Source organism: Triticum urartu, chromosome 1A (assembly GCF_056163025.1).
Source record: "Triticum urartu cultivar PI428250 chromosome 1A, HENAU_Tu73, whole genome shotgun sequence".
NCBI lineage: Eukaryota > Viridiplantae > Streptophyta > Magnoliopsida > Poales > Poaceae > Triticum > Triticum urartu.
The window spans coordinates 489,852,517-489,867,572 of record NC_141873.1 but is presented as its reverse complement, the minus strand read 5'-3'; the positions used below and the strand labels follow the sequence as shown (position 1 = coordinate 489,867,572).

At 43.0% G+C, this 15,056-nt stretch overlaps 2 protein-coding genes across 2 annotated transcripts; one reads left to right on the top strand and one right to left on the bottom strand.

Annotated features, from left to right (window-relative positions):
- The first annotated feature begins 1,184 nt into the window (after positions 1-1,184).
- LOC147991872 (protein FAR1-RELATED SEQUENCE 5-like) lies at positions 1,185-12,254 on the top strand. Its single transcript, XM_087539287.1, has 3 exons — positions 1,185-2,409; positions 11,172-11,975; positions 12,048-12,254. The coding sequence occupies exons 1-3, from the start codon at positions 1,972-1,974 to the stop codon at positions 12,252-12,254; spliced, it is 1,449 nt and encodes a 482-aa protein (XP_087395413.1). The 5' UTR covers positions 1,185-1,971.
- A 953-nt stretch (positions 12,255-13,207) lies between these two features.
- Positions 13,208-13,796, bottom strand: LOC147991871 (histone H4). Its single transcript, XM_087539286.1, has one exon. It carries the CDS (start codon positions 13,726-13,728, stop codon positions 13,417-13,419), a length of 312 nt encoding a protein of 103 aa, XP_087395412.1. The 5' UTR covers positions 13,729-13,796; the 3' UTR covers positions 13,208-13,416.
- Positions 13,797-15,056: the final 1,260 nt, after the last annotated feature.

Below are 15,056 nucleotides of genomic sequence, written 5' to 3'. Positions count from 1 at the left end.
ATGGTTGTTATTCACAGTACATATACAGGATTTGGTTGTTATGCACAGTACATGTCAATTTCCATCAGAGAAATTTAAAAGCTACTTCACATTGCTACTTGTAAATTTCCATCAATACATAATTTAGATTTGGTACTTGCCAATGTCAATTTCCATGCTTTCACGGTACTTGTCATTGAAATTCAAAACAATACACAGTACATGTCAATTTCCATCAGTATAATTCAAAAACAACTTGTCATTGCAGAGAAGCATCAAACAATATTCACATGCTTTCACTGTACAGTTTTTTTCAGATCTTATATTAAGAGATAACAAGCACAGTACTGAATTTCAATGAAAAAAATTCTTAGTACAGTTCAATTTAAGGGAATCTACTCAAATCCACTATCTGCACAATCGGTGGCGCTCCAGAAGACATGCTCACGTCGCTCGGACCCGCCCGCCCCTCCCCGACGCCGGCCCTCTAGCTACCAGGTGAGTGAGGCGACCCTACCCCAACCCCATCTCCTCCCACCAGCAATTCCCCGACGGCGTGGTTCTTCTGGAGCGCCACCGATTGTGCAGATAGTGGATTTGAGTAGATTCCCTTAAATTGAACTGTACTAAGAATTTTTTTCATTGAAATTCAGTACTGTGCTTGTTATCTCTTAATATAAGATCTGAAGAAAACTGTACAGTGAAAGCATGTGAATATTGTTTTATGCTTCTCTGCAATGACAAGTAGTTTTTGAATTATACTGATGGAAATTGACATGTACTGTGTATTGTTTTGAATTTCAATGACAAGTACCGTGAAAGCATGGAAATTGACATTGGCAAGTACCAAATCTAAATTATGTATTGATGGAAATTTACAAGTAGCAATGTGAAGTAGCTTTTAAATTTCTCTGATGGAAATTGACATGTACTGTGCATAACAACCAAATCCTGTATATGTACTGTGAATAACAACCATTTTTTTGCATATGTGGTTGTCTTCTGCATTGTTTAGTCACCAGATCTGTCCGCCACTAATTGTACATGTATTCTTGGATTTTGGCAGAATTTGGTTTGTGCAATGACAGAAATTAGCAAAAGGACACCTCAAGTTGGTATGAGATTCAGAGATTCACATGAGGCTTGGGTGTTTTGGCTAGAATATGGGGGTCACATAGGTTTTGATGTGAGGAAAAGATGCACCAACAAAAGCAAATTTGATGGAAAGGCGACTTCATGCAGATTTGTTTGTTCCAATGAGGGCATTAGACGGAAAGGGCAAACTGATCGTGAGCCAAAACGTTTCAGAGCTGAAACAAGAACTAACTGTAGAGTTCAGATGGTTATTAGATTGGATCGAGCTGCAGAAAATTATGAAGTTACCGACGTAGAGCTGGAACACAACCACTACCTTCAATTGCCACAAACCCGCCACTTGTTGGCATCACAAAGGAAGATTTCAGAACAACAAGCCTTCGAGATAGAAACAGCTGATGATTCTGGAATTATGCCAAAAGCTTCACATGAGTTTGCTTGTCGTAAAGTTGGTGGGCCGCTGAACCTTGGTTACACTTGCCGTGACCAAAAGAATCATTTGCGAAGCAAGCGGCAGAGAGAGTTGGCTTATGGGCAAGCCGGTAGTATGTTGAAGTTTTTCCATGACAAAATAGCCGAGAATCCATCATTCCAATATGCTTTGCAGTTGGATTGTGAGGAGAATATAACCAACATATTATGGTTGATGCTAAAATGCTACTTGACTATGCACACTTTGGTGATGTTGTCACATTTGACACCACATTTGGCACAAACAAAGAGTATAGGCCATTTGGTATTTTTCTTGGGCTCAACCAGTTTAGAGAAACAACCATTTTTGGTGCTGCATTGATGTTTGATGAAACACGTGACTCATTTATATGGCTCTTCGAGACATTTCTAGCCGCGCACAATTGAAGGCAACCTAAGACTATTTATACAGATCAAGATATAGCAATGGGGAAAGCCATAGAGAGAGTCTTCACGGAATCATATCATGGATTGTGCACCTTCCACATAATGCAAAATGCTTGCAAACATTTATCTCCAGTGAAGGGTGAAGAGGAAGATGAAGTTGAAGAGAGAGATGAAGTGGAAGAAGAAGAAGAAGAAGAGTCTCATATTCTCACTGATTTTAGTGCTTGTATGTATGGCTATGAGGACAAGGCAGCGTTTCAAGAAGCGTTTGACAATATGAGGCTAAAAGTGCATAAGCAAACTTGGTTGAATAGTATCTACAAGGTGAAAGAAAAATGGGCTGAATGTTATATGAGAGATGTATTTAGTTTGGGAGTGAGAAGTACACAATTAAGTGAGAGCTTCAACAATGCGTTGAAGAATCATTTGAAATCAGATTTTCATATTGTTCGATTCTTGATGCATTTTGAGAGGACGGTGGTGTTGGGGAACGTAGTAATTTCAAAAAAAATTCCTACGCACACGCAAGATCATGGTGATGCATAGCAACGAGAGGGGAGAGTGTTGTCTATGTACCCTCGTAGACCGAAGCGGAAGCATTGACGCAACATAGAGGAAGTAGTCGTACGTCTTCCCGATCCGACCGATCCAAGCACCGTTACTCCGGCACCTCCGAGTTCTTGGCACACGTTCAGCTCGATGACGATCCCCGGGCTCCGATCCAGCAAAGCGTCGGGGAGGAGTTCCGTCAGCACGACGGCGTGGTGACGATCTTGATGTTCTACCGTCGCAGAGCTTCGCCTAAGCACTGCAACAATATGACCGAGGTGGAATATGGTGGAGGGGGGCACCGCACACGGCTAAGAACGATCACGAAGATCAACTTGTGTGTCTATGGGGTGCCCCCTGCCCCCGTATATAAAGGAGTGGAGGAGGGGAGGGCCAGCCCTCTCTATGGCGCGCCCTAGTGGAGTCCTACTCCCACCGGGAGTAGGATTCCCCCTTTTCCTAGTCCAACTAGGAGTCCTTCCAAGTATTAGGAGTAGGAGACAAGGAAAGGGAAGGGAGAAGGGAAGGAAGGAGGGGGCGCAGCCCCTCCCCCTAGTCCAATTCGGACTAGGCCTTGGGGGGGGCGCGGCCTGCCCTAGGCAGCCCCTCTCTCTTTACCGTATGGCCCAATAAGGCCCAATACTTCTCCCCCCGTATTCCCGTAACTCCCCGGTACTCCGAAAAATACCCGAATCATTCGGAACCTTTCCGATGTCCGAATATAGTCGTCCAATATATCGATCTTTACGTCTCGACCATTTCGAGACTCCTCATCATGTCCCCGATCTCATCCGGGACACCGAACTCCTTCGGTACATCAAAACTCATAAACTCATAATATAACTGTCATCGAAACCTTAAGCGTGCGGACCCTACGGTTCGAGAACAATGTAGACATGACCGAGACACGTCTCCGGTCAATAACCAATAGCGGGACCTGGATGCCCATATTGGCTCGTACATATTCTACGAAGATCTTTATCGGCCAGACCGCATAACAACATACGTTTTTCCCTTTGTCATCGGTATGTTACTTGCCTGAGATTCGATCGTCGGTATCCAATACCTAGTTCAATCTCGTTACCGGCAAGTCTCTTTACTCGTTCCAGTAATACATCATCCCGCAACTAACTCATGAGTTGCAATGCTTGCAAAGCTTAAGTGATGTGCATTACCGAGAGGGCCCAGAGATACCTCTCCGACATTCGGAGTGACAAATCCTAATCTCGAAATACGCCAACCCAACCTGTACCTTTGGAGACACCTGTAGAGCTCCTTTATAATCACCCAGTTACGTTGTGACGTTTGGTTGCACACAAAGTGTTCCTCCGGCAAACGGGAGTTGCATAATCTCATAGTCATAGGAACATGTATAAGTCATGAAGAAAGCAATAGCAACATACTAAACGATCGGGTGCTAAGCTAATGGAATGGGTCATGTCAATCAGATCATTCAACTAATGATGTGATCCCGTTAATCAAATAACAACTCTTTGTCCATGGTTAGGAAACATAACCATCTTTGATTAACGAGCTAGTCAAGTAGAGGCATACTAGTGACACTCTGTTTGTCTATGTATTCACACATGTATTATGTTTCCGGTTAATACAATTCTAGCATGAATAATAAACATTTATCATGATATGAGGAAATAAATAATAACTTTATTATTGCCTCTAGGGCATATTTCCTTCAGTCTCCCACTTGCACTAGAGTCAATAATCTAGATCACATCGCCATGTGATTTAACATCAATAGTTCACATCTTTATGTGATTGGTTCACATCTCCATGTGACTAACACCCAAAGGGTTTACTAGATTCAATAATCTAGTTCACATCGCTATGTGATTAAGACCCAAAAAGTGATCATGTTTTGCTTGTGAGAGAAGTTTAGTCAACGGGTCTGCCACATTCAGATCCGCATGTATTTTGCAAATTTCTATGTCAACAATGCTCTGCATGGAGCTACTCTAGCTAATTGCTCCCACTTTCAATATGTATCCAGATTGAGACTTAGAGTCATCTGGATCAGTGTCAAAACTTGCATCGATGTAACTCTTTACGACGAACCTTTTGTCACCTCCGTAATCGAGAAACATATCCTTATTCCAGTAAGGATAATTTTGACCGCTGTCCATTGATCTACTCCTAGATCACTATTGTACTCCCTCTCTTAACACAGTGTATGGTATACAATAGATCTGGTACACAGCATGGCATACTTTATAGAACCTATGACTGAGGCATAGGGAATGACTTTCATTCTCTTTCTATCTTCTGCCGTGGTCGGGCTTTGAGTCTTACTCAACTTCACACCTTGTAACACAGGCAAGAAACTTTTTCTTTGACTGTTCCATTTTGAACTACTTCAAAATCTTGTCAAGGTATGTACTCATTGAAAAAACTTATCAAGCGTCTTGATCTATCTCTATAGATCTTGATACTCAATATGTAAGCAGCTTCACCGAGGTCTTTCTTTGAAAAACTCCTTTCAAACACTCCTTTATGCTTTGCAGAATAATTCTACATTATTTCCGATCAACAATATGTCATTCACATATACTTATCAGAAATGTTGTAGTGCTCCCACTCACTTTCTTGTAAATACAGGCTTCACCGCAAGTCTGTATAAAACTATATGCTTTGATCAACTTATCAAAGCGTATATTCCAACTCCGAGATGCTTGCACCAGTCCATAAATGGATCGCTGGAGCTTGCATATTTTGTTAGCACCTTTAGGATTGACAAAACCATCTTGTTGCATCACATACAACTCTTCTTTAATAAATCCATTAAGGAATGCAGTTTTGTTTATCCATTTGCCAGATTTCATAAAATGCGGCAATTGCTAACATGATTCGGACAGACTTAAGCATAGATACGAGTGAGAAACTCTCATCGTAGTCAACACCTTGAACTTGTCGAAAACCTTCTGCGACAATTCTAGCTTTGTAGATAGTAACACTATTATCCGTGTCCGTCTTCCTCTTGAAGATCCATTTATTATCAATGGCTTGCCGATCCTCGGGCAAGTCCACCAAAGTCCACACTTTGTTCTCATACATGGATCCTATCTCAGATTTCATGGCCTCAAGCCATTTATCGGAATTTGGGCTCATCATCGCTTCCTCATAGTTCGTAGGTTCGTCATGGTCAAGTAACATGACCTCCAGAATACGATTACCGTACCACTCTGGTGCGGATCTCACTCTGGTTTACCTACGAGATTCGGTAGTAACTTGATCTGAAGTTACATGATCATCATCATTAGCTTCCTCACTAATTGGTGTAGTAGTCACAGGAACAGATTTCTGTGATGAACTATTTTCCAATAAGGGAGAAGGTACAATTACCTTATCAAGTTTTCTACTTTCCTCCCACTCACTTCTTTCGAGAGAAACTCCTTCTCTAGAAAGGATCCATTCTTAGCAACGAATGTCTTGCCTTTGGATCTGTGATAGAAGGTGTACCCAACATTTTCTTTTGGGTATCCTATGAATACGCACTTCTCCGATTTGGGTTTGAGCTTATCAGGTTGAAACTTTTTCACATAAGCATTGCAACCTCAAACTTTAAGAAACGACAGCTTTCGGTTTCTTGCCAAACCATAGTTCATACGGTGTCGTCTCAACGGATTTAGATGGTGCCCTATTTAACGTGAATGTAGCTGTCTCTAATGCATAACCCCAAAACGATAGTGGTAGATCGGTAAGAGACATCATAGATCGCACCATATCTAATAAAGTACGGTTATGACGTTCGGACACACCATTACATTGTGGTGTTCCAAGTGGCATGAGTAGTGAAACTATTTCACATTGTTTTTAACTGAAGGCCAAACTCGTAACTCAAATACTCTTCTCTACGATCAGATCGTAGAAACTTTATTTTCTTGTTACGATGATTTTTCACTTCACTCTGAAATTCTTTGAACTTTTCAAATGTTTCAGACTTATGTTTCATCAAGTAGATATACTCATATCTGCTCAAATCATCTATGAAGATCAGAAAATAATGATACCTGTCGCGAGCCTCAATATTCATCGGACCACATACATCAGTATGTATGATTTCCAACAAATCTGTTGCTCGCTCCATTGTTCCGAAGAACAGAGTCTTAGTCATCTTGCCCATGAGGCATGGTTCGCAAGCATCAACTGATTCATAATCAAGTGATTCCAAAAGCCCATCAGCATGGAGTTTCTTCATGCGCTTTACACCAATATGACCTAAACGGCAGTGCTACAAATAAGTTGCACTATCATTATTAACTTTGCATCTTTTGGTTTCAATATTATGATTATGTGTATCACTACGATCGAGATCCAACGAACCATTTTCATTGGGTGTGTAACCATATAAGGTTTTATTCATGTAAACAGAACAACAATTTATTCTCTTACTTAAATGAATAACCGTATTACAATAAACATGATCAAATCATATTCATGCTCAACGCAAACACCAAATAACACTTATTTAGGTTCAACACTAATCCCGAAATTATAGGGAGTGTGCGGTGATGATCATATCAATTTTGGAACCACTTCCAACACACATCGTCACTTCACCCTTAACTAGTCAACGCAAACACCAAATAACACTTATTTAGGTTCAACACTAATCCCGAAATTATAGGGAGTGTGCGGTGATGATCATATCAATCTTGGAACCACTTCCAACACACATCGTCACTTCACCCTTAACTAGTCTCTGTTTATTCTGCAACTCCCGTTTCGAGTTACTAATCTTAGCAACTGAACTAGTATCAAATACTGAGGGTTTGCTATAAACACTAGTAAAGTACACATCAATAACATGTATATCAAATATACTTATGTTCACTTTGCCATCCTTCTTATCCGCCAATAACTTGGGGTAGTTCCGCTTCCAGTGACCAGTCCCTTTGCAGTAGAAGCACTTAGTCTCAGGCTTAGGACCAGACTTGGGCTTCTTCACTTGAGCAGCAACTTGCTTGCTGTTCTTCTTGAAGTTTCCCTTCTTCCCTTTGCCCTTTTCTTGAAACTAGTGGTCTTGTTAACCATCAACACTTGATGTTTTTCTTGATTTCTACCTTCGTCAATTTCAGCATCACGAAGAGCTTGGAAATTGTTTCCGTTATCCCTTGCATATTATAGTTCATCACGAAGTTCTACTAACTTGGTGATGGTGACTAGAGAATTCTGTCAATCACTATTTTATCTGGAAGATTAACTCCCACTTGATTCAAGTGATTGTAGTACCCAGACAATCTGAGCACATGCTCACTGCTTGAGCTATTCTCCTTCATCTTTTAGCTATAGAACTTGTTGGAGACTTCATATTTCTCAACTCGGGTATTTGCTTGAAATATTAACTTCAACTCCTGGAACATCTCATATGGTCCATGACGTTCAAAACGTCTTTGAAGTCCCGATTCTAAGCCGTTAAGCATGGTGCGCTAAACTATCAAGTAGTCATCATATTGAGCTAGCCAAACGTTCATAACGTCTGCATCTGCTCCTGCAATAGGTCTGTCACCTAGCGGTGCATCAAGGACATAATTCTTCTGTGCAGCAATGAGGATAAACCTCAGATCACGGATCCAATCTGCATCATTGCTACTAACATCTTTCAACATATTTTTTCTCTAGGAACATATCAAAATAATCATATGAAAGCAACAACGCGAGCTATTGATCTACAACATAGATATGCTAATACTACCAGGACTAAGTTCATGATAAATTAAAGTTCAATTAATCATATTACTTAAGAATTCCCACTTAGATAGACATCCCTCTAATCCTCTAAGTGATCACGTGATCCAAATCAACTAAACCATAACCGATCATCACGTGAAATGGAGTAGCTTTCAATGGTGAACATCACTATGTTGATCATATCTACTATATGATTCACGCTCGACCTTTCGGTCTCAGTGTTCTAAGGCCATATCTGCATATGCTAGGCTCGTCAAGTTTAACCTGAGTATTCTGCGTGTGCAAAAATGGCTTGCACCCGTTGTAGATGGACGTAGAGCTTATCACACCCGATCATCACGTGGTGTCTGGGCACGACGAACTTTGGCAACGGTGCATACTCAGGGAGAACACTTTTATCTTGAAATTTAGTGAGGAATCATCTTATAATGCTACCGTCAATCAAAGCAAGATAAGATGCATAAAAGATAAACATCACATGCAATCAAAATATGTGACATGATATGGCCATCATCATCTCGTGCCTTTGATCTCCATCTCCAAAGCATCGTCATGATCTCCATCATCACCGGCATGACACCATGATCTCCATCATCTTGATCTATATCAATGTGTCGTCACATGGTCGTCTCATCAACAATTGCTCTTGCAACTATTGCTATCGCATAGCGATAAAGTAAAGCAATTATTTGGCGCTTGCATCTTATGCAATAGACAGACAACCATAAGGCTTTTGCCAGTTGCCGATAACTTCAACAAAACATGATCATCTCATACAACAACTTATATCTCATCACGTCTTGACCATATCACATCATAACATGCCCTGCAAAAACAAGTTAGACGCCCTCTACTTTGTTGTTGCAAGTTTTACGTGGCTGCTACTGGGCTTAGCAAGAACCGTTCTTACCTACGCATCAAAACCACAACAATAGTTTGTCAAGTTGGTGTTGTTTTAACCTTCGCAAGGACCGGGCGTAGCCACACTCGGTTCAACTAAAGTTGGAGAAACTGACACCCGCCAGCCACATATGTGCAAAGCACGTCGGTAGAACTAGTCTCGCGTAAGCGTACGCGTAATGTCGGTCCGGGCCGCTTCATCCAACAATACCGCCGAACCAAAGTATGACATGCTGGTAAGCAGTATAACTTATATCGCCCACAACTCACTTGTGTTCTACTCGTGCATATAACATCAACACATAAAACCTAGGCTCGGATGCCACTGTTGGGGAACGTAGTAATTTCAAAAAAAATTCCTACGCACACGCAAGATCATGGTGATGCATAGCAATGAGAGGGGAGAGTGTTGTCTATGTACCCTCGTAGACCGAAGCAGAAGCGTTGACGCAACGTAGAGGAAGTAGTCGTACGTCTTCCCGATCCGACCGATCCAAGCACCGTTACTCCGGCACCTCCGAGTTCTTGGCACACGTTCAGCTCGATGACGATCCCCGGGCTCCGATCCAGCAAAGCGTCGGGGAGGAGTTCCGTCAGCACGACAGCGTGGTGACGATCTTGATGTTCTACCGTCGCAAGGCTTCGCCTAAGCACTGCAACAATATGACCAAGGTGGAATATGGTGGAGGGGGGCACCGCACACGGCTAAGGAACGATCACGAAGATCAACTTGTGTGTCTATGGGGTGCCCCCTGCCCCCGTATATAAAGGAGTGGAGGAGGGGAGGGCCGGCCCTCTCTATGGCGCGCCCTAGGGGAGTCCTACTCCCACCGGAAGTAGGATTCCCCCTTTTCCTAGTCCAACTAGGAGTCCTTCCAAGTATTAGGAGTAGGAGACAAGGAAAGGGAAGGGAGAAGGGAAGGAAGGAGGGGGCGCAGCCCCTCCCCCTAGTCCAATTCGGACTAGGCCTTGGGGGGCGCGCGGCCTGCCCTAGGCAGCCCCTCTCTCTTTCCCGTATGGCCCAATAAGGCCCAACCCCCCGTATTCCCGTAACTCCCCGGTACTCCGAAAAATACCCGAATCACTCGGAACCTTTCCGATGTCCGAATATAGTCGTCCAATATATCGATCTTTACGTCTCGATCATTTCGAGACTCCTCGTCATGTCCCCGATCTCATCCGGGACTCCGAACTCCTTCGGTACATCAAAACTCATAAACTCATAATATAACTATCATCGAAACCTTTAGCGTGCGGACCCTACGGTTCGAGAACAATGTAGACATGACCGAGACACGTCTCCGGTCAATAACCAATAGCGGGACCTGGATGCCCATATTGGCTCGTACATATTCTACGAAGATCTTTATCGGTCAGACCGCATAACAACATACGTTGTTCCCTTTGTCATCGGTATGTTACTTGCCTGAGATTTGATTGTCGGTATCCAATACCTAGTTCAATCTCGTTACCGGCAAGTCTCTTTACTCATTCCATAATACATCATCCCGCAACTAACTCATTAGTTGCAATGCTTGCAAAGCTTAAGTGATGTGCATTACCGAGAGGGCCCAGAGATACCTCTCCGACATTCGGAGTGACAAATCCTAATCTCGAAATACGCCAACCCAACATGTACCTTTGGAGACACATGTAGAGCTCCTTTATAATCACCCAGTTACGTTGTGACGTTTGGTAGCACACAAAGTGTTCCTCCGGCAAACGGGAGTTGCATAATCTCATAGTCATAGGAACATGTATAAGTCATGAAGAAAGCAATAGCAACATACTAAACGATCGGGTGCTAAGCTAATGGAATGGGTCATGTCAATCAGATCATTCAACTAATGATGTGATCCCGTTAATCAAATAACAACTCTTTGTCCATGGTTAGGAAACATAACCATCTTTGATTAACGAGCTAGTCAAGTAGAGGCATACTAGTGACACTCTGTTTGTCTATGTATTCACACATATATTATGTTTCCGGTTAATACAATTCTAGTATGAATAATAAACATTTATCATGATATAAGGAAATAAATAATAACTTTATTATTGCCTCTAGGGCATATTTCCTTCAGGTGGAAGTCAAAAGAACAAAGGAATTGGATTCGGAATTTGAGGCGAGGAAGAAGTTGCCAAGAATTAAGATGTGCACCCCTATGTTGGTGCAAGCAAGCAAAGTGTACACTCCAATTATTTTTGAAGCTTTCCAAGGTGAGTATGAAAGATCCATGGCTGCATGTTGTAGAGTATTGGATGGAAATAACAAATTTGCTGTTGCCATTGGGAGTTTGCACGATGATTTAGAGTTTGAGGAGGAGCGCATAGTTGTAGGTGATCCTTTGACTCAAACGGTTTCTTGTAGTTGTGCAATGTTCAATAGGACAGGGATATTGTGTGGACATGGTCTAAAAGTTCTTGACTTGATGAATATAAAGACGTTGCCAAAGCATTATATTCTAAAGAGATGGACTAGAGAAGCGCGCAATGGAAGTATACAAGATAGGCAAGGAAGGAACGTGATAGAAAATCCAAAATTGGAAGCTCAACTTCGATACAAGGACCTGTCTTATAAGTTTCACAATATGGCACATAAATCAGCCAACTCTCCGGAATGTTGTGTGCTACTGGAAAGTGCACTTGATGGTGTTGCTCCACACATAGAGTATTTACTCAATGCAGCCACTAGTGCTATGAGTGAACCATATAAAGACAAAGAAAATGTTGACCCAAAAGTGCAGGAAATACTTAGTTCTGCACGGCTGAAGAAAAAAGAGGTTCAATCATCAAACTTAAGGAGAAAACAAACTTGGCTCGATAAGTTACTCAAGAGGAAGCGCAAATCAAGTAAAGCTACTGCACCAACAACAAAAGGAGCAAAGGTATGTTGCCAACGGTACATGCTATGTTGTGTTGTTCATTTGTAAACTAATTAGTATACTTTTCATTGGCAGCAACAAAAGAAAAAGGATGGTGTCCAACAAAAGAAAAAGGAAGGAGAAGCTCCAAATAAAAAGGATGGTGTGCAGCCTCAAGTACAAGTGAAGAGGTATGAAAACAACAAAGGAACAGATTTGGAGCTTCAAGAATGGAATGGCATCATCAGTTTCACCCAGCAGGTCTTGTCGGCTACACCTTGTGATGATGCTGATATGTTCTAGCATGCAAGTTTGTTAGATCCTATTTTGGACATGGTTAACTATATTATTTTAGGGCTAACCATAGTATTTTGTGGCCTAATTGTACAAGTGAAATGGCCAATTTCTACCCTTGGATCATTGTTTCAGTGGTACCACTTGGTTCCGAAATTGTACAAGATCTTATGAATTTCAATGACAAGTGGCTTGTTGTCTGTTAAGACATTTGAAGAAAGGTGTGTTGTATGGAAGGATGGCAATATTGCTTACTATTGCTCTTCAATTTTCTGCAAAAAATGTAGCTTATCTATGCTAATTTCTGGACAGTAGTCACATATTGTTTATCTCTGCTAAGCTTCGTTAATTTCTGTACTATGTGGGAGTGAGAAGTACACTAGGTGAAAGAAAAACTGTAGGTTATCTTTGCTAATTTCTGTACTGTGTGGGAGTGAGAAGTACACAAGGTGAAAGCTGTAGCTTATCTCTTCTTATTTCTGTATTAACATATTCTCTCTTCTAAGTAGATTCATTCTTTGAAAAAAACTGTAGTTTATTTCTACAAAAACTGTAGCTTATCTCTACCAACTTTCTGATTCATTCTCTGCAAAAAGGAACTGTAGCTTATCTCTGAAAAAAAAACTGTTATCTTATTTCTGCCATATTCTTTTATTCAGTACATGTATAAGCTGTTAGTAATGTTACATTCATATTGTTAGCTGAATGAAAACTGTTGATTGTATTATCTAGTGACTGAACGACCAAGGCTGAAGCATTTTCTTTGTTTAGCTGTGTTGGATGGATGCCCAGGCCTCTTTTGCTTCGGGTCACTGCTGTCCGTTAGACTGGATCTCAGTGCGAGCAAATGATGTTCCTGATTCAGCCATACACAAATTTTTCAGCAAGCAAGAACGATCTGGCATGGTCTCCTGGAAAAAGAATGGCAAAACAATCCAACTTGCAAGCACACACAATTTCGCATCACAGAAGAAATAACAGTTTCACATAAACAGAGATGCAGCAGGACAAAATCAGAGACACGGTATTTCACTGGGACAAGTTTGATTTCCAGCAACACATGCGAACCACTTTGTTCCACGATACAGTTCGAACTACAGAGCAAACAGAGAACTACACAAGTCGCGGTGTCATCCAACTTTTGGGATCTGCAGGGGGGGCGAGGAAGAGCCTAGCCGCCGAAGCCGTAGAGGGTGCGGCCCTGGCGCTTGAGCGCGTAGACGACGTCCATGGCGGTGACGGTCTTGCGGCGGGCGTGCTCGGTGTAGGTGACGGCGTCGCGGATGACGTTCTCAAGGAAGATCTTGAGCACGCCACGGGTCTCCTCGTAGATGAGCCCCGAGATGCGCTTCACGCCGCCCCTCCGAGCCAGGCGGCGGATGGCGGGCTTGGTGATGCCCTGGATGTTGTCGCGCAGCACCTTCCTGTGGCGCTTAGCGCCGCCCTTGCCGAGCCCCTTGCCTCCCTTGCCGCGGCCGGACATGGCTGACGATCTCTTCTTGGCTCGAGCTGCGGGCGGATGGAGGAGGTCGAGGAGCGGTTGTGAATTGTGTTGTGATTTGCCGGAGGTGGGGAGGGGATTTTTATGGTGGGCGAGAGGTGGGAGGAGGCGTGTGGCTGCCGTTCGATGCAGATGGAATGCACGGTTGAGATTGCGATCCGGGGGAGAGACGCCGCGGATCGCTGACCTGGCGGGAGGCGCCGGTTGCTGGAGTGGCGGGCTGGATCAGAGGAGTGGCCGCCGGCGCCAAAGTTTTGGGCTGTGGGCGGGGCGCGATGTTTTCGCACTGGTGTACGCAATGGCGCGAACTATTGTTTCTCTTTTGGTGGAGAAAACATTGTTTCTTTTTTTGAAATTAAAAACATTGTTTTTCTGAGCAAGGTAATTCCATAAAGTTTTCGTGACTAGGCAACCTAGTTCTAGGGACGAAAGAAAATTTGAAGAAAATGAAAAGCAAAAATTGGCATTGAAAAAATTATTTCATGTGAATCTTTAGATCGAGAGAAAAAATGATGAAATTTGTGAGGTGGAGCGGATGGGACGCGTAGTACCCACCAATTTTGTTTGGTAAGTCTAAGGGCAACTCCGATGCAAAACCCTAAAACAGAAACGGTATTTGTTCGTGGACACGTCGGACAGTGATCCGGGAGCCGGCCATCCAACCGGATTCGAAACAAACCGAACGAATTTCATGTAAACTGGATGATTTTCATCTAAAGGCCAAAATTGTTACATTTTCAACACAACTTAACTATAGCGGACTAGAGTTTTTAACCTAGTCTAAATGATCGTCGGCTGCGGCAGCACCTATTTTCCGAGGACATGTCTTCCCCATGTCCGACGAGCTCACCAGACGGCCGCGAGTCCCGAAAAATGAAGCTGTCGGAGGGGGGGGGGGGGGGTAGTAGTGGCCTTCCTGGACGTGGATGTGAGGGCCTCATGATCATGTCGTTGGGGCGTGAACCGCGGTGGCGGTGGCGGCACGGCCGACGCGGAGCTGGCGACGTCCATGCATCCTTAGGATCCAACCCCGTCAAAACCAATTATCTCACTCCAACGGGGGCTTGCAACAAACAACTCAACTCTTACACACTCAGTGATGATAAGAAAGGGAACATCAACTCCGGCAAGCAAATATGGGATGCTCCAGTGTTGGTCATAAGGAGGGAAAGGGCCAAAATTCTAGCAAACTATTTTAGGCGCCGGACGTCTGGGTAGCAAGCCAGACGTCCGCCCGCTAGAGCTATGACCAAAGTTTCTAGTCAAACTTTTTTGCACAAACATATTAGGTGTCGGACGCCCAAGCTGCT

Bases quoted from the DNA above. Each gene is read 5' to 3' on its own strand.
- LOC147991872 (XM_087539287.1), top strand. From the start codon at position 1,972: ATGGGGAAAGCCATAGAGAGAGTCTTCACGGAATCATATCATGGATTG. The intron at 2,410-11,171 runs GTGGTGTTGGGG...TATTTCCTTCAG, and splicing joins TGATGCATTTTGAGAGGACG to GTGGAAGTCAAAAGAACAAA. The intron at 11,976-12,047 runs GTATGTTGCCAA...TTTCATTGGCAG, and splicing joins CAACAACAAAAGGAGCAAAG to CAACAAAAGAAAAAGGATGG.
- LOC147991871 (XM_087539286.1), bottom strand. From the start codon at position 13,728: ATGTCCGGCCGCGGCAAGGGAGGCAAGGGGCTCGGCAAGGGCGGCGCT.